The sequence below is a fragment of the Microtus oregoni genome, unplaced genomic scaffold (genome assembly GCF_018167655.1).
Source record: "Microtus oregoni isolate MIOR12 unplaced genomic scaffold, Mior012 000028F_ref0000031, whole genome shotgun sequence".
NCBI classification, from domain to species: Eukaryota; Metazoa; Chordata; class Mammalia; order Rodentia; family Cricetidae; genus Microtus; species Microtus oregoni.
This window is the reverse complement of record NW_024543087.1, coordinates 17,635,229-17,658,802: the sequence shown is the minus strand read 5'-3', so window position 1 is coordinate 17,658,802 and position 23,574 is coordinate 17,635,229. Positions and strand designations below refer to the sequence as shown.

The window sequence follows — 23,574 nt, the reverse complement described above, 5'->3', positions numbered from 1 at the left end:
GGCAACTGGTCACAGTGTGTCTGTCACCAGGAAGAGGGGGACTCTTCCCTAGTTATTCAGACCCCAGCCCACAGGATGCTGCCCGCATTCAGGGTGGGGCTTCCCTCCTGATTGAACTGTCCTGGAAATGCCCTCATAGACTAGCTCAAAGGTTCCCCTCCTAGATAATTATTTTGACACTCAAGATCAGGCATCACACTGTCTTATATACACTTCCACAGCCTGCTTCCCCATCCTTGGCAATCACAACTCTTATCAAAGTTTTAAAACCTTTGCCTACAGGAAAATAAAATTCCAGATACAGGGGGCTGGAGAGATGGCTCAGTGGTTAAGGGGTTGCTCTTCCAGAGGATATGTGTTCAGTTCCCAGCACCCACATGGCAGCTCACAACTGTCTGTAACTCCGGTTCCAGAGAATCTGACACCCTCACACAGACATACATGCAGGCAAAATACCAAATCACATAAAATACAAATAAATAAATTATAAAGAAGTTTCAAATACAGTTCAGTTTTCATTTATTTTACAGTTTTTCTGACTCCTTGCTGTTTGTTGATATGGTCCCATGTCACCCAGGCTGTCCAGGAACTCACTATGTAGCCCAGGCTAACCTTGAATCTTTTTCTTTTTCCTTTCTTTTCATTCATTCATTCATTTTTGAGAAAGAATCTAGCCATGTAGCCCTGGCTGGCCTGGAACATAAGGATGGCCTTGAGTTCAAAGAGATCCACTTGTTTTTGTCTCTCTAGTGCTGGGATTACAGTTGTTTGCCACCACACTTGGTTTGTGTAGTGCTGGGGACCAAACCTAGGGATTCATGCATGTTAGAAAAGTACTCTGTTGGCTGAGTCACATCCCCAGCCCTAGGATGCTGTTTAAAAGTTATTGCTTGTGTTTTCTCATAGACTTGCCATTTCTTTTTTGTTTATGTGTGTGGTATATACACCATATATATGTGTGTGTTCGGGTGCAATGTGAAAACCAGTGGTGGACATCAGCCACCCGCCTCTATGGCTCCCCATCTTACTGTTTTAGATTCTCTTATAAACTTGGAGCTCTCCATTTAGCTGGGCTGGCAAATGAGCTCCAGGTAGGTACTGGCCTGTCTCCTCCAACTCCCTCTCCTCCAATGCCCCATGGTCTTCCCGCCCAGTCCTGGGGGTAAGGAGGTAAAGTCAAGCTTTTTCACTATGGTGCTGGCTGGGAATCTGAATTTATATGCTTGCCATCTCTCCAGTTCCCGACTATTAATTCATCTAACTTTGGTTTTTTTTTTAAAAGTTTTTATTTCAAATTTATTTTAATATTTTTTTAATGTCTGAGTGTTTCGCCAGCATGTATCTCTGCACATCTGTGCCTAGTTCTAGGAGATCAGAAGGAGCTGGAGTTACAGACAATTGTGAGTTGTTATGTCACGTGGGTGCCGGGAACCAAACTTGGGTCCAATGCAACAGCAGCAGCTAGTGCTCTTAACCAGCGAGCCATCAATTTTTAAATAACAATCCTCAGGGCTGGAGAGATGGTTGAATGGTTAAGAGTACTAGCTGCTGGGGCTGGAGAGATGGTTCAGCGGCTAAGAGCATTCCAAGTTCTTCCAGAGGTCCTGAGTCCCGAGTTCAATTCCCAGCAACTAACTACATCGTGGCTCACAACCATCTCTAGCAGAATCTGATGCCCTCTTCTGGCATAAAGTTGTACATGCCCATTGAGAACTCATATACATTAAATAAATAAATCTTTATTTTAAAAAATTAAGAGTACTAACTGCTAAATGTTAGTAATAGCAGCAGAAAAAGCCTCTGATCATGGAGACAAGTTCATTAAGAATTGGGAAGTGTCTCAGACTAAGTTCCGGTCCTTAGAACTGCTGGGCCTTTCCACACGCGCCTTTGTTTGGGAAAACTTTCCTCTACTCTCCACTCTACTAGGTCACCCCGGTCTCTCCTACAGTATTCCATCCACAGTTCACCTTCTCCTACGGTTCCTCACTTTCTCAGCGTATGGCTCCAGCCACCACATACACCATGCACCAGATCGTCAGTCCACCTGTGAAGAAAGGCCTGGGGACCAAGAGCCCCCTACACACACACACACACACACACACACACACACCCCAAGAGCCCCCTACACACACACACACACACACACCAAGAGCCCCCTACACACACACACACACACACACACACACACACACACACAAGCGCGCATGCCCACCTATACTGAGAGCCCCTCACGTGTCACAAACTAGGGTACGCCTGGGTCGGCTCCCACTCTCAAACCTCCTCCGAGGCAAATACAGTCCCTCCCACGCCCAAGCGCGGATCCGCCCACAAGACTCCTGGAATTTGGCCGACCGGCGCCCGCCCACACACCCCTCCGGCACCCGCAGGCCCCTTCTGTGTCACCGAGAGGGTAGCAGCGAAGCACTCGGCCATCCGAACCCTGGCGGCCCGCTGCGCGCACGCGCGGCACTAGTGCCCGCCTCTGCCGGCCTCGCCCTCCGGGGGCGGGGCGCGCTGGGGGCGGGTCCTGCGGCACCGCCCGGGAAGCTGAGCGAAGCTGGGTGCTACCGCCACATCCTCCGGAGCTCTGGGTACAGGCGAGCCGAGTCGAGCCGGGCCAGGACCAAGCGGAGCGGTCCGACGGCACGAGCGAGCCGAACGCTGAGCCATGGCGCACCAGACTGGCATCCATGGTGAGGGCGGATGGAGGGCGGACAGGGGGCCCAAGGGCTCTGCCGCGCCTGGTCTGCGCGCTTGGTCCCTTCATCCTCCTCTTCCTCGCACCCTCCAGGGAAGCTTCCTGTTCTCTTTTGCAGCCGCGAGTCACATCTTGGGGGAGTACAGACTGCTGTACGTGGCCGGGAGTGGGTGCACACAGCAAGGGTGGAAGTATCTTGTGTACTCATCTGGGGGCGGATGTGCCTATATGTACCCATCTGGGTATTTTTGTTCTTTTCTGAAGGTGGGGTGTACCCGGATGTGCACATCTGGAAAAGTGCACACGCATGTGCACATGTCCTCTGTATACAGTCCTGTGTGTGCACATTTGGATGCGACTTGGTTATGTCGACCCAGGCTCCTTCGTGTGCATGCACTAGTAGCTGGTTTTGGACACCGTAGGTGGCATGGACCATCTCAGACATAAGTGTTTCCTGGCAGCATGTACACATCTATGGGTGTCTGCATGTATGCACAGTTCAGGCACATCTAAGTGTGTGTGTGCTACTGTGGATGCTTGTCCGGGTGTCTTATGACCATGGACTTGGGTATATGTGTGGAGAGAGTATCCTGACCTTTACTCCTTCCAGGACCCCCATACTCTTGCACCAGGCTGGACAAAAGCTGGCATAGAGCCGTCCTTCTTAAGTAGAATGGGGAGAGTTGCACATGTGACCTTGGCCTCTGACTTCTTCCGTTTTCCACTGTGATCTGCTCCAGCCAGGACTGCAAAAGTCTCAACTTCAAGCTGAAAGCAGAGAAGAGGGACAAGAGTTAGGCTTTCTAGGAGTGCTCCTGCCTCCACCCTCATCTACAGGAAGTGTCTGCAGCCCAGAGTGTCACACCCACAGTTCCTCTCCAGGGTCCCAGTTTCCTCCTTAGATAGATTGAGACAGAAGCAATAGCTGGAAGGCAGGTATTTCGGCCCAGCCTGGTCTCACTGTCCCCATCTGTTACTGGCTTGGGAGGATTATTTCCCTGGCCAGTAGGAAGGCCAGGCTGCTTGCCTAGACAGCTTGTTGGTTTGGCCACCAGCCACTCCTGTCACCACATCATGATCCCCTGCCCAGGGCTACCACCATCGACCTGCCTGACCGCCTGGATCCCTGCTTGCGGTTGTGGCCACTTGGTGGATGGATAGTCCTCAGAGGCTTTCCCCTTGGCTCCGCCTCATCCCCAGCCTGCTTGTCCTGAGCCTGCCAGGACCTAGCTCGGGCCCTGGCCTCCCTCAGGTGAGCCAACTTCTCCTGGAGATGGAGGGTCAGGTTTCCTGAGTCAGCCTCAAAGTAGGAAACTGTCAGGGGGGTAACCACTGCTTGGCCTGCCCCTTCCTTCCTCTTTGTCTGGTCTGAACTGCTGCCTCCAGCTGGGAGGAGGTGCTAAGAACTTAGTGCCCACGCGCACTGCTGACAGACCCTGTGGTGGACACTGCCCTATTCCTTCATTCCCCATGCTGGGAGACAGGCCTGCTTAGGGGAGCTGCCCACTGTCCCGCCTATGAGGGTATACACCTTCCTTTTTGGAGCCTGCTGGAGATAGCAAGAAAGACCACCCTGGAAGTTCAGGTGCCAGCCTTGGTCTGGCCATAGAAGTAGGCCTGGTGACCTCAGAGTGGGCCCTGGAGAAGGGCTGTAACCTGAAGCTTGCTGGAGTTGGAGGTGGGCAAGGTGGAGGTGGGGAGGCATGAATCTTTGATGACGAGGCTCAGGTATCCCAGAGCTGGCCTCTAGATTATTGATGGTGACTGGGGAGGCGATGGGGTGGGGTAGGAAGGGATGTCACTGTCCCTGCTGGCTTTCAGTTCGCACTGGTAACAGTAGAAGGGGTTTGTCAGCCTCTCCCTCTGGGGAGCTTCCTGGCCTCTCTCTCAAGGTCTAGGCAGGTAGGCGAAGTGATAAAACACAGCCACCCTTAGATCAAAAAAATAATTATTAGCAGAAGTTCCGTTCCTTAGCACCTTCTCCCATGGACCAACATTTGAGTCTGAGGGAATTAACTCTGTTTTATAGATGACGTTGAGGTTCAGAGAGGTCAGAGGTCACACAGTTAAGCGGAAGCTGGGGCCCCAAAGATTATGTTTAAAACCTCAAGCATCTGCTGATGGTTACTACTTGTCCATGCCCAGCGGGGCTGTGTTCCTTGTTACAGTACCAAGCCATGTTTCTCTGTCCCCAGGACTTTTAGGTCCTGATAGGCCACACAGTGACCTTCATGGGTCTACAGCCTGAGGTTGCAGGGAAAAGGGGAGCACCTGAGGACATGACTGAGAGTTTGTTTACCTAAAGCCCCTCCACCCCGCCCCTAAGCTGCCCATCAGCTGCCCAAGCCAAGGCCTATAAATATTCTGTGACCTCAGTTCTCCAGCTGTGTTTCTGCCTGGGTTCTTCTGACCCCAGCAGCCCCAAGGTCACACTCACCCAGAGACCCAAGCGGGTCCCTTACACACTTGGACTGTGGTTTTCCCTCTCTGCTACCAAGAGTGGAGTTGAGGTGATTCGTGATCCTCTAACCATGACTGTGGTCCTCACCTCTGCACTATGTCCTTGGTCATTAATGACCTTCCAGCTCTGCCCCCCACCCAGTTTCCAGGCTCCACTCCTCCTCCAGGAAGCCTTCCTTACTGCCTGGGAGCTGAGGCTTCGTTGCCCCTCAATAGGATTATGTTGGGGCAGGTGGGCCCCTCTTTTGGTACAAACTGGCTGGGAGCTCGGACTGCAAGTGCATTCTTGTGTCGTGCAAACCTTTGTCTGTATGTTTGTCTTGCCAGTTCACATGGTGTAGACACACTGCAGCTGTGTCTGTTGCCTGTGTGTGTGTGTGTGTCCCTAAATGAGTGTGTCCACTTACACTGACCAGCTGAGTGGGTGCCCATCTACTGCAGGACCATCCTATTGCCAGGGGACAAGTGGGTGCCCTTCGTTCTGGCCAGCTTGACTTGTCTTTGAACCTGCTCCATCTTCATGCAGACGGTCCCATTCCTGCCTGCCCAGTCATCAGAGCTGTCCCAGCCAGCAGGCCATCTGCCTACCACTCCTACTAGCTAAATTTGGGAGCATGTGCTCAGTGGCCATCTCGGGTTCCCAGTCACATGGGGAACCATATTTAACCCACTTCCCAGACTAACCCTCAGACCCCTCGGGGACAGCGGCAGACCCAAACTCATCCCTATCCACTCTGCCTGCTCACCAACAGCAACTATGTTCCTTGTGCTTGTAGCCACTGAAGAGCTAAAGGAATTCTTTGCCAAGGCCCGGGCTGGCTCTGTCCGACTCATCAAAGTCATCATTGAGGACGGTGAGTGTCCCCCACAGGCTGGGGCGTGGCATGGAGGCTGAACCCAGTTGCTTCTGGGGATGGGAACAATGGGTATTAGCTTCCAGCCCCCTTTAGACTTCATTTCTCCATCTGAGAATGGAATGGGGCCATTCACAGAGGAGCCTCAGGAGAGTCCTACAGGTGGGGATGGTGGCCACTCTGTTGTGGAGAGCCCTGTCCTGTGGTCGTGTCCAGCCCCAGTACCTAGAGGCTGTGAAATGGGCCTTGTTGGGGTGCTGAGCTAGGTAGGTGGCAGGGGCCCAGTGAATATGTGTGAATGTATGTTGTTTGCATGTGTGTGTGTATGTGTGTGTGTGTGTGTGTGTGTGTGCTTGTGTGTGTATGGTCAGCAACGTGGACCTGGCTTGGCTGCTGGCTACGGGAGAACTAAGATGCCGAGGACCTTCCCCAGAATGAGAAGAAAGAACTTACATCTTGCCATTCTGAAAACAGGATAGAGTAACTCTGTCCTTGAGCTAACCGTGGGACCCAGGGTTCTTACGAGCCAGTTCTAGGGGTATAAGGGTGTGAGACTTGAGTCAAGGCCTGAAGCAGACATATCCAAGAAGGCAGAGTATCCATCTGAGGCTGGAATAGGGGTGGGGAGACAAGAAGTCCCTCTCTCTTCTGTGCCAAGCGACTGCCTCAGCAGGGAGGGATTAGATTCTAGGAGTAGGTGTGGGGTCCTTCTGGCATCCTCAGTAGGCAAGCTGTCATGAGCCTTTTGACGCCGGGCACCCTGAATGAGCCTACTGTCCCATTCCCTTTAGCAGGGCCTGCCAGACCCAGAATTCATCTCGGGCTTTAGGACCACAGCTAGGCTGGGCTTTGTCCAGAAAGATGCCCTCAGAGGCTACTGGGCAGGGGTCATTATGGTAGGTGATGAGTGGAGGCCTCCTGGGCTTCCCACCCTTAAAGAGACAGTTGAGCTGGGCGGTGGTGGTGCACGCCTTGAATCTCAGCACTTGGGAGGCAGAGGCAGGCGGATCTCTGTAAGTTCGAGACCAGCCTGGTCTACAAGAGCTAGTTTCAAGACAGGCTCCAAAGCTACAGAGAAACCCTGTCTCGAAAAACCAAAACAACAACAACAACAACAAAACAAAAGCAAACACAAAAGAGACAGTTGAGCTCATTGACCCCATTTTCAGCCCTGTCCCTTAACCTCCCAGGGAAGATGTCATTTGTAGCTGTCACCCATAAGCATAAAAATCTCTAGGTCGTTTATTAAACCCTAATTCTGCATTCCAAGTGTTGGGGTACCTGGGAATGCCTGGCGTAGGGAGTAGGGGTTTATATTCTAGTTGAGTGTGGTTGGAGCACACTACGGTTTGGGGTTTTTCTACGGTTTGGGGTTTTTTGTTTGGTTTTTGTGGGGGGGTTGTTTTTCGTTTTTGTCCAATACAGAGTTTCTCTGTGTTGCCTTGGATGTCCTGGAACTCCCTCTCTGCAGATCAGTCTGTCCTTGAACTCACAGAAATACACCTGCCTCTGCCTTCTGGGTACTGGAATTAAAAGTGTGTGCCACTATCCCAGTTCTTTGTTTAAACAAAACAACAACAAAAACCTGTCTGTGCCTGTGTATGCAGTGCCCATGGAAGCCAGAAGAGGGCGTCAGATCTGCTGGTACTGGGGTCACAGGCAGCTGTGAGCAGCTGACGTGGGTTCTGGGAATCAAAGGCAGGTCCTCTGGAAGGAAGAACAGCATGCTTTCAGCTGAACTATCTCTCCAGCCCCAAATCACACTTGCTACGCAAAATTCCTGGTATAATGATGGGGTATGCCTATAATCCCAGCACTTAAGAGGCTGAGACTGGAGGATCTCAAGTTTGAAGCCAGCCTAGACTATATTGACTTGTCTCCAAAAAGAAAAAGGAAGCCACGGGAGGTAGAGGTGGGAGAATCAAGAGTTCAAAGTCATTCTTGGCTATATAGTGAGTTGGAAGCCAGCCTGAGCTACATGAGCCCTGGTCCAAAAATATCAATAATAGTAATAATAAAATTCCGGTTTATTTTTAAATTTACATTTAGTGTGCATGAGCATGCGTATGTGTGTGCATGCGTGCATGTGTGTAGATCGGAGAACTTTGACCATGTAGATCCCTGGAATTGAACTTAGGTCATCAAGCTTGGTGGTAAGTACCTTTACCCTTTGAGTTATCTCATTCTGTCTTAAAAATGTCAGAGCTTGGGGCTAGAGAGATGGCTCAGCGGTTAAGAGCCTTGTCTGCTTTTCCAAAGGTCCTGAGTTCAATTCCCAGCAATCACATGGTGGCTCTCAACCATCTGTAATGAGGTCTGATGCCCTCTTCTGGCCTGCAGGCATACACACAGACATAACATTGTATACATAATAAATAAAAAAAAATGTCAGAACTGCCTAGAGAGATGGTTCAGCAGTTATGAGCACGCATTGCCCTTGCTGAAGAACCAGAACAGGTGGTTCACAACCATCTGTAACTTCAGTTCCAGGGGATCAAACACCTTCTTCTGACCTCCATGGGTACCAGCCACATACATGGTGCACATACATAAGTCTAAGTAAACACTCATGAAATAAGTAAAAACTTAAAAAATATAACCAACAAATTAAACAGTACTGACTGTGTTTGGTCCTCTTCCCCAACCTCACAGGTTATAGTTTCTTTCTTTCTTTCTTTCTTTTTTTCTTTCTTTCTTTCTTTCTTTCTTTTTTTTTTTTTTTTTTTGGTTTTTCGAGACAGGGTTTCTCTGTCTTTCTTTCTTTCTTTTCTTATTTATTATGTATATAGTGTTCTGCCTGCATTTATACCTGCACACCAGTAGAGGGCACAAGACCTCATTACAAATGGTTGTGAGCCACCATGTGGTTGCTGGAATTGAACTCAGAACTTCTAGAAGAGCAGCCAGTGCTCTTAACCTCTGAGACATCTCTCCAGTCCTCTTTTTTTTTTTTGGCAGGGGTGGGGTGTTACAATATTTCTCTGGGGCTGGAGAGATGGCTCAGAGGTTAAGAGCACTGCCTGCTCTTCCAAAGGTCCTGAGTTCAATTCCCAGCAACCACATGGTGGCTCACAACTATCTGTAATGAGGTCTGGTGCCCTCTTCTGGCCTGCAGGCATACACACAGAATAATGTATACATAATAAATAAATAAATAAACAAACAAATAAATATTTAAAAAAAAACAATATTTCTCTGTGTTGTCCTGGCTGTCCTGGAACTTGCTGTGTAGTCTCAGGCTGGCCTCGAACTCATGGAGATACGCCTGCCTCTGCCTCCTGAGTGCTGGGATTAAAGGCATGCCCCACCACTGTCCAGCTTTAACTGCTAACTTTCAACCCTAATTCCCTTCTGAGTTCTGGGTAGTAGGCAAGGAAGCCAGGACCTCAAGAGCTGGTTAGACTGGTGGTCTCACATATTAGATTCTCAGGCAGCTGGATTCTTGACCTTATCCAAAAGACCTGGTGGGATCTAGTGAAGTGCTGGCATAGCCAGCTAGGGTCACCCGTGGCCCAGCTAGGATCACCCAGCTAGGGTCATCATTTTGCCCAGTTCTTCCTCTGGGTTGGCATGTGTGACCAAGTATATGTATGTATCTGAATGAGGTCTCAGCCTGAAACTATGATTGGATGACCTACTTGGCCAGAAAGGTGGTAGGTCTGTCAGGTTCAGGCTGGCCAGCAAGATGGCTCAGTGGGTAAAATTATTTGCTGCTCCACGACCTGAGTTCAGTCCCTGGAATTTACAGTGGACTGTGTCCTGAAAGTTGTCTTCTGACTTCTACATGCACACTGTGAGATGCACACACCCATACACGTAGATGTCATACACACACACACACACACACACACACACACACTAATAATAATAATAGTAATAGCCAGGTGGTGGTGGCTATTTAATCCTAGCACTCTGGAGGCAGAGGCAGGCGTATCTCCATGAATTCGAGGTCAGCCTGGTCTACCAGAGGCAGTTCGAGGACAGGCTCCAAAGTTACAGAAAAACCCTGTCTCAAAAAAAAATAATAATAAATAAAAAATAATAAGTTGGTTGTTAGATAAACTGGGTGACATATTTCTGTAATCCCACACTTGGAAAGCTGAGGCAGGAGGATTGGACGTTGAAGGCTAGCCTGGGCTGTATAGCAAGATTTTTGTATCAAAAACAACCACAACAGAAGCTGGGCATGATGATGCACATATGTAATCCCAAGCCTTCAAGAGGCTGATGACCGCTGCAGGAGGATCATGAGTTCAGGGTCAAATGGGGCTATGTATTGAAACCCTATCTTAAAAAAATAGTTGGCTGCTATTGTTTTTTACTTTGAGGGAGAGGGCTGAAGCTAGGCGTGGTAGCCTCTCCCCTGGCACACTGTCCTAAGATGGGCATATCAGAGCCAGGGGCTGAGGGATTTGAGAGCAAAAAGTCGTACACAGTTAAGAATGCACTGAGCAGCGCCTGGTGTAAGAGTGCCTTGAGGGGACTGCACTGTTGCTGGCAGTGGGCATAAGCAGTGTTCCTTTGTGTGTTTGTGTGTGCACAAATACATGAGTGTACATGAGTACAAGCAAGTGTGGGGTGTGTGCAAAGGAAGCCCCCTGCAGCTGGTATGTGTGGCTTCCTTCATTCGCTCATATTTATTACTCACAATTCAACTTCCTGCTTTGGAGATTTGAGGGCTCATGAGAAAGTGGGGTGGAGTGGCCAGCAGGTCTGAGAATGCTCAGGAAGCTACATCCAGAGGTCAGTAGTCCACAGGCGGAGGGGGAGGTGGGATGCGCCGCTTTGGCTCACCCGGCCTCTGCCCCCAGAGCAGCTCGTGCTGGGTGCCTCGCAGGAGCCAGTGGGACGCTGGGACCAAGACTACGACAGAGCTGTGCTGCCGCTGCTAGATGCCCAGGAGCCCTGCTACCTCCTCTTCCGCCTTGACTCTCAGAATGCCCAGGGTTTCGAGTGGCTCTTCCTGGCCTGGTCACCTGATAATTCTCCTGTGAGTCCTAGGCACCGTTGCCCATCTCCCTGCTTGGGGCCAGTGGGAAGAGGGGAGAACAGATGAGAGACTGCCCTAAGGAGGCTAAGGGAAGGAATGTTAGGGGCTGCCTTAACTCATCAGGGCTGATTGAGCTGGGTGGAGGCGCCCCCTGCTGGCGAAAGCTGCCTGATTCAGCTTTGCTGCGCCCCCTGCTGGGCATATGTGATCAGTGAGATGACCTGATTCCTAGCCCTGCCTCCCTCTTCTGGGGCTCCAGCTGGCTCCTAGAGAGGCAGCTTGGCCCAAGGGCCTTAGAGTTTGCCCCATCTCAGGTGCGGCTGAAGATGTTGTATGCAGCCACGCGAGCCACAGTGAAGAAGGAGTTTGGAGGCGGACACATCAAGGATGAACTCTTCGGGACAGTAAAGGTTAGTCGACCAAGCCAGAATGCAGGATGGGGACCAGAGGCTGAGGCACAGGGTGAAAAACAGGAGGACTGGGAGCTGGGATGCACCATAGTTGATACAGTCTTTGCCTAGCGTTCATTAAACCTGAGGTTTGATTCCCAGCTCTCAGGAAGTGGCGACAAGAGGACCAGAAGTCCAAGGTCATTGTTGACTGTGTAGTGAGTTTGAGGCTAGCTTGGGTGCTACCTAAGATGCTGTCTCAAATAAAAGAAATGGAAAGATGAGGAGTCTGGGAGCTGCAGGCAGAGATGCACAGCGGGCTTCTGCCTGCCTGCCTGGGGTGTCCATTTATACCTCTGAGCCTCCCCACAGGACGACCTCTCCTTGGCTGGGTACCAGAAGCACCTGTCATCCTGTGCCGCACCTGCCCCACTGACATCGGCTGAGAGAGAACTCCAGCAGATCCGCATCAACGAGGTGGGTGCGCAGTAGGGTGTGTGCTGGGGGCTGCTAAACGTGGTAGGCTGCAGGTGTGGGAAGTAAAGCCTCTCTTCATGGTTGCCCCCCAAGGTGAAAACCGAGATCAGTGTGGAAAGCAAGCACCAGACCCTGCAGGGCCTGGCCTTCCCCCTGCAGCCCGAGGCCCAGCGGGCACTCCAGCAACTCAAGCAGAAGACAGTCAACTATATCCAGCTGGTAAGCACGCACAGGCCGGGCACTGTGGGCTCCTCCTGTTCCTGCTGTTCCTGCCTGTGTGTTGCACAGCCGCAGCCCTATCTCCTGAACTGCTCTGCTAGTCCGTGTTGTTCTTAGACTGAGCATGCAGCTCAGTTGGTGCAGTGCGTGCCCGGCACACACCAGGCTTTCATCCTCGGCAGCAGCACATCGAACTGCAGAACACACACCTGTAGCCTCAGCCCTCAGGAGGCAGAGGCAGAAGCACCAGACTGGCTCTAGGGCACCCTTGGCTACATAGTGAGTTCGAGGTCAACCTAATCACATGAGACCCTGTTTCAGTCTTTTTGAAACATACTGTTTTCCTCTCCTCTCTCTGCCCCCAAGTCCTGGCCACAACAGGCACCCTATAAACATGTGGCCGTGCACACCTTCACAGTATATAGACACCTATGAGTTTACGCTGGCCCTTAGGCCTGACCCTTGTCCTATACCAGAGTTTCTCTGGAACCTCCTTGACCACCTCTTTCCCAGGACTCTGCCTCCTCTGCCCAATCAGAATGGCTCTCTCTTACAGACACTTTCTAGGGCTTTGCCTCTGAGGATGGAGCCATTGCAAGGCCTTGCTGAGATCGAGGTCTTCCTCGCCACCCCAGACGAATCTCGGTGGGAGCTTCTTCCCCAGCTGAACCTTCAAAGGGGCAGAGTTGGGGCCAGGCCTGGAAGGTCTCTTTAGAATAACCCCTGCAGCCTGAAGTCCAGCCTTGGGAAGGAGACCCCAGGGAGAAGGACCCTCCAAACACTCCTGCCTGCCTACCAATCCTGCTTCCTAATGGGTACAGCGATACCCTCATACCTCCCCGTCTCCTCCGCAGAAGCTGAACCTGGAACGGGAGACGATCGAGCTGGTACACACAGAGCCCACAAGTGTGGCCCAGCTGCCCTCCCGGGTTCCCCGAGATGCTGCCCGCTACCACTTCTTCCTGTATAAGCATACCCATGAGGGTGACTCCCTTGAATCTGTGGGTGAGTTGCTATGACAGGGACCTCAGTTCTGTGCTGGTCAAGAGCAGCAATGGCAAGCCACTGCTTGGGACTGCTATGGGGTACCCCAGCCTGTGTGGGCTCACCTCCTTGTCCCCCACAGTGTTCATCTACTCCATGCCGGGATACAAGTGCAGCATTAAGGAGCGCATGCTCTACTCCAGCTGCAAGAGCCGCCTCCTTGACTCTGTAGAGCAAGACTTCCAGCTGGAGATAGCGAAGAAGGTATAGCCTGTCCCCAGGGCCCATCACCCCACTCTCCACGGGGGACCCTGGAGTCCTAAGTCCATACAGGATGTATTGCTACAATATTGGATGGGTGGGGAGCCCAAGATCTGGGACAACCCAAGACACACACAAGCCCAAGCCTTGACCGCCTGGTCACTTCCTTTCCCTAGGTCTTGGGGGGCTGGGAGATGGTGACTCAGGCCAGCAGGGTGATAGCCCTACGTTATATACCTAGTGGTGACCTAAGAGAAGATCAGATCACTATCGGGGTGACCCTAGGAGTGAGACTTCTCAAGAGTGGTATGTTTTGGGACCTCAGCATAGTGATGGCTTCTGTCTTGATCTACACAGATCGAGATTGGTGATGGGGCAGAGCTGACTGCCGAGTTCCTCTACGACGAGGTGCACCCCAAGCAGCATGCCTTCAAGCAGGCCTTCGCCAAGCCCAAGGGCCCTGGGGGCAAGCGGGGTCATAAGCGCCTCATCCGGGGCCCCGGCGAGAATGGAGATGACAGCTAGGTGTTTGGACTGGGAACAGGGCCAGGCGTGTGGACTGCAGGGTTGCCACCCCACCACTTTTGCCTCTCCTTCCTCCCCAGCCTGGGCTCTAAGGAATCGCATCCTGTGGGGCAGGAGGGCAGGTGGCTGAGCGCATATGCTACTTTCAAGAGCCATTGGACCGGCTCTTCGTGACCTTGCCCTGTGGCTGTCCCTTCCTCTCGTCTGCGTGCACAGGGTGGCTGGGGAGCCCTGCCTGGCTCTTTCAAGGGCATCTGAGTGGGGAGCCTGGCATGAACCTAGCCTCCAGATCTGATGCTATGGTCCCAACTCGGTCCAGAAGCCTTTGGCCACAGAGGGTGGGGACAGTTGGCAGGGGCTAGATGTCACAGGAAGGGATGGGTGAACGCTGTATTTTCTAAAGAATAAAATATTTTTAAATCAATATTGAGCCTCACCTTGTGACTTGGATGCCTTTGTTGGCATAGCTGTCCTTTCCCTGTTTAGAAGGGATTGCTGGCCTGCTAGGGTGACGCCCGGGCACTCCTGACCGCGGGTATATGGGAGATGCATGAGTGTACAGCTGCAGCCCTTCCCATGAGGCTCACATGCTTCCATGAGGTTGTAGAGAACTGGGTGTCTGTTTCCTGTGGGTGCTGTGACAGGTTACCACAAACTTGGTGGCTTAAAAAAGAGGTAGTTTGAGCCCAGTCTGAGCAACATAGTAAAATGCTGTCTGAAAAAAAGGAAAGATTTTTTATTTATATATACATTTATATGCACAATTATATATACGGATATGGAGGCCAGACGAGGCTAACACCGTGGGGGCAGACAGCTGGCTTTGGGCACAGTTAGCCGTGTTCTCAGCTCTGAACTTGAAAAGCCAAATCCTGCTGCTCTGAGCTTCCGTGGACTTGTGCCTCGATCTGTAGTCAGATCTTTCCATCTTTAATTTTTCTTCTTGGGGGGGCGGGCTGGAGAAATGGCTCAGCAGTTAAGAGCACTGACTGCTCTTCCAGAGGACCTGAGTTCAATTCCCAGCACCCACATGGCAGTTCACAACTATCTGAAAATTCAGTTCCAGGGGATCTGACACCTTCACACCAATGTACATAAAATAAAGATAAATAAATCATAACATTTAAAAAAATTCTTCTTAATATGTTAGTGTTTTGTTTTGAGACAGGGTCTTGCAGTATAATGAATGAGACAGTCTTCCTACCTCAGCCGCCCTAATGCTGGCATTACCAGCATATATCACTGTACCTGGCTTTGTCTCTGTTTTGTTTTTTGAGACAGGATTTCTCCATAGCTTTGGAGCCTGTCTTGGAACTAGCTCTTGTAGACCAGGCTGGCCTTGAGCTCACAGAGTTCTACCTGCCTCTGTCTCCTAAATGCTGAGATTAAAGGTGTGCATCACCACCACTCGACTTTTGTCTCTATTTTATTCATTCGTTGGGTGGATTTATGAGACAGAATCTTGCAGCTCACATTCTAATTGGACTTAATGATAAAGACCCAGAGTCAGATAATAAGGGTGAAAGCTGAAAGATTAGGGAAGCAGAGAAGCCAGTCACTAGAGTTCTTACCTCTCTGAATGCTCAGACCAAAGGAATGAGATCCTGTCTCTACGAACCCTCAGACTGAATCCTTGAGCTCCTGTCTCCTCCTACCTTATAATCCTCTCTGCCCAGCCATATCACTCCTGTCTCTACCTCCCTAGTGCTGGGATCAAAGGTGTGAGCTCTGTTTCTCTTTTAGGCTGAGTCACTCTCGTGTAGACCCTCGAACTCACAGGTGTCTGCCTGCCTCTGTCTCCCAGGTGCTGGGATTAAAGGCATATGCCACCACTGCCTGGCCTCTATGGCTAACTAGTGGCTTAGCTCTGCACTCTGATCTTCAGCAAGTTTTATTTGTTTGATCACAAACAAAATATCACCACAGAATCTTGTGTACCCTAGGCTGGCCTCAGAGTGGCTATGTAGCTGACGATGATCTTGAACCTCTATAATCATCACCACTGTGCCTGGTTTACAGGGTATCAGGCATCAAATCCAAGGCCCTGTGAACGCTAAGCGAGCAGTAAGCACTGTAGCTACATCCACAGTCCCTGGGTCTACTTTCTAACACTCACCCTCTTGGCTTCCTGTCCCCACTTCCCCCGACAATAATGTAGGATTGGGGGAATTAGGAGATGGATCCCTAAGAAGGCACTGTTTTTTGAGACAGAATATTACTATGTAGTCCTGGCTAGCCTGGAGGTTTGCTATGTAAACCAGGCTGGCCTCAAAATCACAGAGATGCCCCTGAATGCTGGGATTAAAGGTGTGCACCACTACACCTGGCTCCTAAGAAGGCATTGTGGATCCCACCACCCTGGGTAAGGGCTCTCTGGCTGGGTTTTCACGGCACCGAGGCTATAACGGGCATTCTAGAGATGTGTATCTTGGCGTCTCCAGTCCTGTGTGTCCTTGTCAGCATCCCTGTGCCCCTCTTCAGCCTGCTTTACTCTTCCCAAGGAATGCAGGCTGGTGAGCGGACCATGGACAACTGATGCTGTGTCCACGAGGGGGCCTTGGCCTCTGGGAAACTGCCCAAGTTTGATACTCAGCAGAGGTCATGGGGGAGTCTATCTGCCCAAGTTTGATACTCAGCAGAGGTCATGGGGGAGTCTATCTGCCCAAGTTTGATACTCAGCAGAGGTCATGGGGGAGTCTATCTGCCCAAGTTTGATACTCAGCAGAGGTCATGGGGGAGTCTATGCCTCTGAAGAGTGGGTAGACACCGCCTGTCCCAGGAAAGACAGATGGAGAAACATTCAGCTGCTGAGTGACGCTGTCCTTTCTCCTGGCTCAGGGCGTTGTCCCATCGCAGGGGCCCTTTTCAACCCCTGCTAAAGCCCCTAGGATTATGGACAGAAAAGCTGGGACCCTGCAAAGTTCCACGGGAGACTCAATCCAAATACTGAGTTCTCAGGCAGGCAAGGAGATCATGCAGATGGCTCGCAAGCTGCCAAGCCAGCTAAGTCATTGGTACCTTGGATCCTGCCTGCTATGAGACCCACTCTGATGAGGGTCTGGGTTGAGCCAGGAGACTAACATAGAACCCTGCCCCTTTCGGAAGAATGGCCATTCCTTCAATCTCTCATTCATTCATTTATTCAAACTTCACTCAGAGATACCCCGACCACCAAAGCTGAATGCCAAGGACAGGACATAGCTTCGTCAGATACTGAGCAGTGTCGCAGACACAGATGGGATAAACATTATACAAAAAGAAAACCAGCAGGCCACAATGCTCAGAAGAGCCAGACCTGGCAGGTTTACTTATTTCTGTCTGTATTTCTTTGGAGTCAGTGTCTCACTATGTAGCCCAGGCAGGTCCTCTGGTGCCGGAAGAATGGGTGTGGAGCTGTGCTGAGAGGCTCACAAGAGGTCAGGGAAAGAGAAGATGATATGAGCAGTGTGTAATGGCGGGAGGCGAACTGGACCATGTATCCAGGCAGAGGGAAGAGAATGTTCAAAGGCCACGAAGCTAGCAAGTGCACAGCTGTATCCGAACAACAAAAAGCCAGTGTGGCCGTCAGCAGATGAGGGGGAAAATGGAAGGACAGGGAGCGTAGGATCTTGGCTCCTCTTTGGACAGTGACTAGGGCTCCAGACAGTTAAGGAGGATCTGGGCAGAGGTGGGACCCAGAATGAAAGTTTTGAACAGAGGAGCTGGAGAGGTGGCTCAGCAGTTAAGAGCACTGGTTGCTTTTCCAGAGGACCTGGGTTCAGTTCCCAGCACCCACATGGCAGCTCACAGCTGTGTGCAGTGCCAGTTGCAGGAGATCTGACATGCTCTTCTGACCTCCTCAGACACTAGGCTTGCAAGTGGTCCACAGACACACATGCAGGCAACACATACATGTGTATGCATGCACACACATATACTATGCACATATATACTATGCATATATATACACTATATATGTATATGCATGTATATATTATATATAATCATATACATTATATTGTGTATGTAGGTATGTATATGGAGAGAGAGAGAGCGATTTGAACAGGTCTTTCCGGGGGCTCGTTGTGAATAGGCTGCAGGGAATGGGAGCAGGAAGAGGATGATGTTAGAGATGCTGTCAGCTCAGGCAGGCAGATAGATTGCAGGTTGTGAGCAGTGGGCAGCTTCTAAAGGGACGCTTTCAGGGCGTAAGGTTTCTCCAGGTTTTCTAGGCTTAAAAAATTCGAGTCCCAGTCACCCAGGCCAAAGGAGAGTGTGCGGAGTTGGGTAGTCAGTGCTGTGGAGCACTTCCAAGGGAGGTGGACCATGCCGTCCTTCAGGAAAGCTCCTTACAGCTCAGGATGGAGACAACTGGAAAGCTTCGGGAAGTCCCTGATAGTGAGGCCCTCAGACTGTTGAGAGGAACTCTCAGATGAGAAGTGGGGGTGGGGTAGGGGTGGGGGTGGGGGCTGCCTGAAAGAAGCAGAAACCAACTGAGCTGCCTGCAAAAGCCCCAGGCCAACTGAATTGCTTAGAAATTTACTCTCTAACCTTCTGGGTTGCCAGTAAGTTGTGCCATGAGCACAATATTCCAGCTTTTGTGGAGTCCGTGACCTATGCTGGGGTGAGCTTTTGGGGGTGCAGCTGTCTTTGGGTCATTGCTGCTTCACCCAGTAACTCCAACTCATTGATTAGCCAACTTGGACTTCACTGATGTCCTCAGTTTTGGACTATCATTGGTTTCCTTCCTTGGGTGAGTACCCATTTGCACACATCTCTCCAGGAATAGTATCACACAACAGCAACATCAGCCAGCGTTCAAGTTGAACCAGCCACTGGAGTCTGGTGGGGCATTGGGGGAAGTGGACATGCAGAGCGGGAGGCACAATTCCTGGAAGAGATATCAAGGCTGCTGCCGTGCTGAAGGCAGGTGTTGCCTCCAGCCTCCGACTCACAGAGGCTCTACAGAGAGAGAGTCTGTCCTGCGAGCACCCACGGGGCAAGCACTGAGGCTTGAGGGTGAGGTGACGCCCTCTTTGTGGGTGTCCGCACTCTGCCAAGCTCTGGTGGTACTCTAGATTCTGGTTTCTCGTTGACCTTGGGCAGGAGTCTGGGCTTTGGTCCCTTCCCACACCTCCCAGAGGACAGATATGAGGCCATCATGGTTGACTGTGGGGTGAGGAAGAGAATGGAAAGAGGAAGGGGTGAGGAGGACTGGCTGCCTGCCATCTAACTATGCAAAAAACCTGTGACTCACTCTACCACCTGCCCTCCCGGGGAAGGGATAAAGTATTAAACTGTAGTGAAAGTGTCACTTCCTCAATTCTCTAAGGGACCCCGGTGGAGCATCTTTCTCTGCTGCTCAGCTCGTCAGACGGAGCCTCTGGAGGAGCCTCCCTTCCCCAACATGGTAGGACCCCAGTTCTTAGTCCCCGGGGGGAAGGGTATCATGGGAAGGGATGATGCTAAAATGGGCAACAGTCCATTTGGTGACCTTGGAATATTCATGTACTCCCGCCTAAGGAAATTGGAGCAAACATTCTCTGAGCAGAGAGGGCTGAACCTGCTAGGTGGATAGAGCAGTTGAGACCCCGGACTTCAGCCAGAGGTGGCGCCCGGCCTGCACACGGCAGAGCTGCTGCCCATCACTCCCTCTGAGTCTTCTGATTCTTAGAAGGCTGAGGGTTCTCAAGTCAGACAGGGGAAGCACTTGGAGGGTAAAAAGACCTAGGATGTACCAGTGAGGAGCCAGCCCACACCTCAGGGAGTTTAGGCCTCCCTACATTTCGGCCAAGGAGAGGGCAGGAGGCTAACAGAGCAAGGCTTCGGGGAGGTGGAGAACCAGAGCCCTGGGCAGATGTTGTGTTCAGGAAAAAAGAACTGAGGCCCCAGGGGAGAGGAAGAGAAAGTATGAGAGGCCCCGCAGGCCTGCTGGAGTCTGTCCTGGGCCTGCTGTGGGTTGTGTTCGGAGCAAAAGCTGCAAGTCTGGGGTCTGGATTCCAGACCATCCAGGTTCTGTGTCCTAGGCCTGAGTCAGTGGCTGAGCCTAAAACCAAATAGCAGTCTTGAGTGGGCTAGAAGGAGGCTGGCGGTTAGGGCGCTTGGAGAGGACTTGGAAACCCTGAAAAAAGCCCCAGTGAGAGGGAAGGACGGGGTAGTATACCACTGGACACTCATCCAGTCCTGGCTCTCCCAGGTTCTCTGCCTCAGGACCCTGCACCCCTTGTCTCTCCTTGTGCAAGCCGCAGTGCTGGCCGAGGCTCTGGCCCTGGGCACCCTGCCTGCCTTCCTGCCCTGTGAGCTGAAGCCTCATGGCCTGGTAGACTGCAACTGGCTCTTCCTGAAATCTGTGCCCCGCTTCTCTGCAGCAACACCCCGTTCCAATATCACTAACCTCTCCTTGATCTCCAACCGCATCCACCACCTGCATAACTTTGACTTCGTCCACTTGCCCAACCTGCGGAAGCTGAACCTCAAATGGAACTGCCCGCCCACTGGCCTCAGCCCCATGCACTTCCCTTGTCGCATGACCATCCAGCCCAACACCTTCAAGGCTGTGCGTACCCTGGAAGACCTGAACCTCAGTTACAATGGAATCACCACTGTACCCCCACTGCCCAGCTCCCTAATGAACCTGAGCCTGAGCCACACCAACATCCTGGTACTCGATGCTGACAGCTTCACTGGCCTGCACAGCCTGCGCTTTCTCTTCATGGATGGGAACTGTTACTACAAGAACCCCTGCCCTGGGGCAGTGGAGGTAAAGCCAGGGGCTCTCCTGGGCCTGAGCAACCTCACCCATTTGTCTCTCAAGTATAACAACCTCACGAAGGTGCCCCACCAACTGCCCCCCAGCTTGGAGTACCTACTGGTGTCCTATAACCACATCGTCAAGCTGGCACCTGAAGACCTAGCCAACCTGACCTCCCTGAGAGTACTTGATGTGGGTGGGAACTGCCGCCGCTGCGACCATGCTTTCAACCCCTGCAAAGAATGCAAGCAAGAGTCCCTCCTGCTGCACCCCGAGACCTTCCATCACCTGAGCCACCTCGAAGGCCTGGTGCTGAAGGACAATTCTCTCCACATGCTGAACCCCTCCTGGTTCCACGGCCTGGCCAACCTTTCAGTGCTGGACCTGAGTGAGAACTTTCTCTATGAGTGCATTACCAAAACCACCGCCTTTCAGAACCTGACAAGCCTGCGCAAGCTCGACCTGTCCTTCAATTACTGCAAGAAGGTATCATTTGCCAAGCTCCACTTGGCAAAGTCTTTCGCGAGCCTGGTGTCCCTGCAAGAGCTGAACTTGAACGGCATCTTCTTCCGCTTGCTCAACCAGTACACGCTCAGGTGGCTGACCCCTCTGCGCAACCTCCACACTCTGCATCTTCAAATGAACTTCATCAACCAGGCCCAGCTCAGCATCTTTGCTACCTTCCCAAGCCTTCGCCTTGTGGACCTGTCAGACAACCGCATTAGTGGGTCTTTGATAATGTCAGCAGTCACCCCCAAAGAGGCAGATGATGGGGCGCAGGAGAGTCTGTGGTCTGGGGTTCTCGCTTCAGCTCCACTGAGCACCCCTGACCATAAGAACACCATGGTCAGATGCAGGAACCTCCCATTCACCTTGGATCTGTCTCGGAACAACCTGGTGGCAATCCACCCAGAGATGTTCGCCAACCTCTCACACCTCCAGTGCCTAAGCCTGAGCCACAACTGCATTGCACAGGCTGTCAACGGCTCTCAGTTCCTGCCACTGACCAAACTGAAGGTGCTGGACCTGTCCCATAACAAGCTGGACTTGTACCACGGGCGCTCTTTCACTGAGCTCCCACAATTGCAGGCCCTGGACCTGAGCTACAACAACCAGCCCTTCAGCATGAAGGGTATTGGTCACAACTTTAGTTTTGTAACCCATCTGTCCACGCTGCGATACCTCAGCCTGGCACACAATGACATTCACAGCCGTGTGTCCTCACATCTTCGCAGCGCCTCATTGGTATCCCTGGACTTCAGTGGCAATTCTGTAGGCCTCATGTGGGGTGAGGGGGACCTTTATCTCCAGTTCTTCCAGGGTCTGAGAGTCTTGAGCAAACTGGACCTGTCTCAGAATCGCCTGCATATTCTCCTGCCCCAGAACCTCGCCAACCTCCCAAAGAGCCTGAAGGATCTGAATCTCCGTGACAATTACCTGTCTTTCTTTAACTGGAGCAGTCTGGCCTTCCTGCCCAACCTGGAAGTCCTGGACCTGGCGGGAAACCAATTAAAGGCCCTGGCCAACGGCACTCTGCCTTATGGCACCCGGCTCCAGAAACTGGACGTCAGTAGCAATAGTATTGTCTCTGTGGTCCCAGCCTTCTTTGCCCTGGCCTTAAATCTGAAAGAGGTCAACCTCAGCGACAATATCCTCATGACAGTGGATCGCTCCTGGTTTGGGCCCATAGTGATGAACCTGACCATGCTAGACGTGAGAAGTAACCCTCTGCACTGTGCCTGTGGGGCGGCCTTCGTGGACTTCCTGCTGGAGGTGCAGACCAAGGTGCCTGGCCTGCCCAACCAAGTGACGTGTGGCAGTCCTGGCCAGCTGCAGGGCCGGAGCATCTTCGCGCAGGACCTGCGGTTATGCCTGGATGAGGTTCTCTCCTTGGACTGCTTTGGCATTTCACTATTGGCCGTGTCTGTGGGCATGGCAGTACCATTACTACAACATCTCTGCGGCTGGGACGTCTGGTACTGCTTCCATCTGTGCCTGGCATGGCTACCTTTGCTGGCCCGGAGCCGGCGGGGAGCCCAAGCCCTGCCCTACGATGCCTTTGTAGTGTTCGATAAGGCGCAGAACGCGGTTGCCGACTGGGTGTATAATGAACTGCGGGTGCGGCTGGAGGAGCGGCGCGGCCGCCGAGCCCTGCGCCTGTGCCTCGAGGACAGAGATTGGCTGCCCGGCCAGACACTCTTCGAGAATCTCTGGGCCTCCATCTATGGCAGCCGCAAGACACTCTTTGTGCTGGCCCACACGGACCGGGTCAGCGGCCTCTTGCGCACCAGCTTCCTGCTGGCTCAACAGCGCTTGCTGGAGGACCGCAAGGATGTAGTGGTGTTGGTGATCCTGCGTCCTGATGCCCACCGCTCCCGCTACGTGCGCCTGCGCCAGCGCCTCTGCCGCCAGAGTGTGCTCTTCTGGCCCCAGCAGCCCAGCGGGCAGGGCAGCTTCTGGGCCCAACTGAGCACAGCCCTGACTAGGGACAACCGCCACTTCTATAACCAAAACTTCTGCCGAGGACCCACAGCAGAGTAGCCCAGAGTTGTGCACAGCTGGATACAGCGGCACCTTCACGCCTGGCCACGCGGGTTGCTTGCCTACCTTGCTCTGTCATTCTGCTTTTCTCCAGGAGCACACGACGTATGCTGCCAAACCCTGGGTTCCTGGACAGTGTGGGTGGGAGGAGAGATGGGGAAATTCTCTGTATGTCCACAAATTAAAGAGGGAGAAGATGGGTAAAAACGGGACCCACAGAGCAAAGGTTGGCTGGGAAGGGCAATTTTCTTCCCAGGCATCTTCCAGGAGGGTCTGAAGATAGTCAACAGTTGTGCCTGGGTTCGTCCCAGAGAACAGGGCCTAGTCTGACTTTGTTATTGTTGTTTTGTTTTTTAAACTGTTCTCTGAAGGTCCTGCTCTTTGTGCTGGCCTGTGTCGTCACCTCTCTGCCTGTCTTGTATTGATCTGGGGTTCTGCCTCCC

General features: G+C 52.1%; 1 protein-coding gene across 2 annotated transcripts; it reads left to right on the top strand.

Moving 5' to 3' along the window:
- The first annotated feature begins 2,521 nt into the window (after positions 1-2,521).
- On the top strand, positions 2,522-23,146 carry LOC121464298 (twinfilin-2). 2 transcript variants are annotated; one of them, XM_041677164.1, is made up of 9 exons: positions 2,522-2,696; positions 5,938-6,015; positions 10,827-11,005; positions 11,320-11,415; positions 11,767-11,871; positions 11,965-12,090; positions 12,945-13,095; positions 13,217-13,338; positions 20,036-23,146. In XM_041677164.1, exons 1-9 carry the CDS (start codon positions 2,672-2,674, stop codon positions 23,129-23,131), a joined length of 3,978 nt encoding a protein of 1,325 aa, XP_041533098.1. In that variant the 5' UTR covers positions 2,522-2,671; the 3' UTR covers positions 23,132-23,146. The 2 variants fall into 2 exon arrangements, with proteins under 2 accessions (XP_041533098.1, XP_041533099.1); XM_041677165.1 differs by lacking the exon at positions 20,036-23,146 and adding an exon at positions 13,693-14,284 and having other exon boundaries at positions 2,541-2,696.
- The last annotated feature ends 428 nt before the right edge of the window (positions 23,147-23,574 follow it).

Coding starts and splice junctions, on each gene's coding strand:
- LOC121464298 (XM_041677164.1), top strand. CDS start 2,672: ATGGCGCACCAGACTGGCATCCATG. Junction 11,416..11,766: donor AACTCTTCGGGACAGTAAAG/GTTAGTCGACCA, acceptor GCCTCCCCACAG/GACGACCTCTCCTTGGCTGG. Junction 11,872..11,964: donor AGCAGATCCGCATCAACGAG/GTGGGTGCGCAG, acceptor TTGCCCCCCAAG/GTGAAAACCGAGATCAGTGT.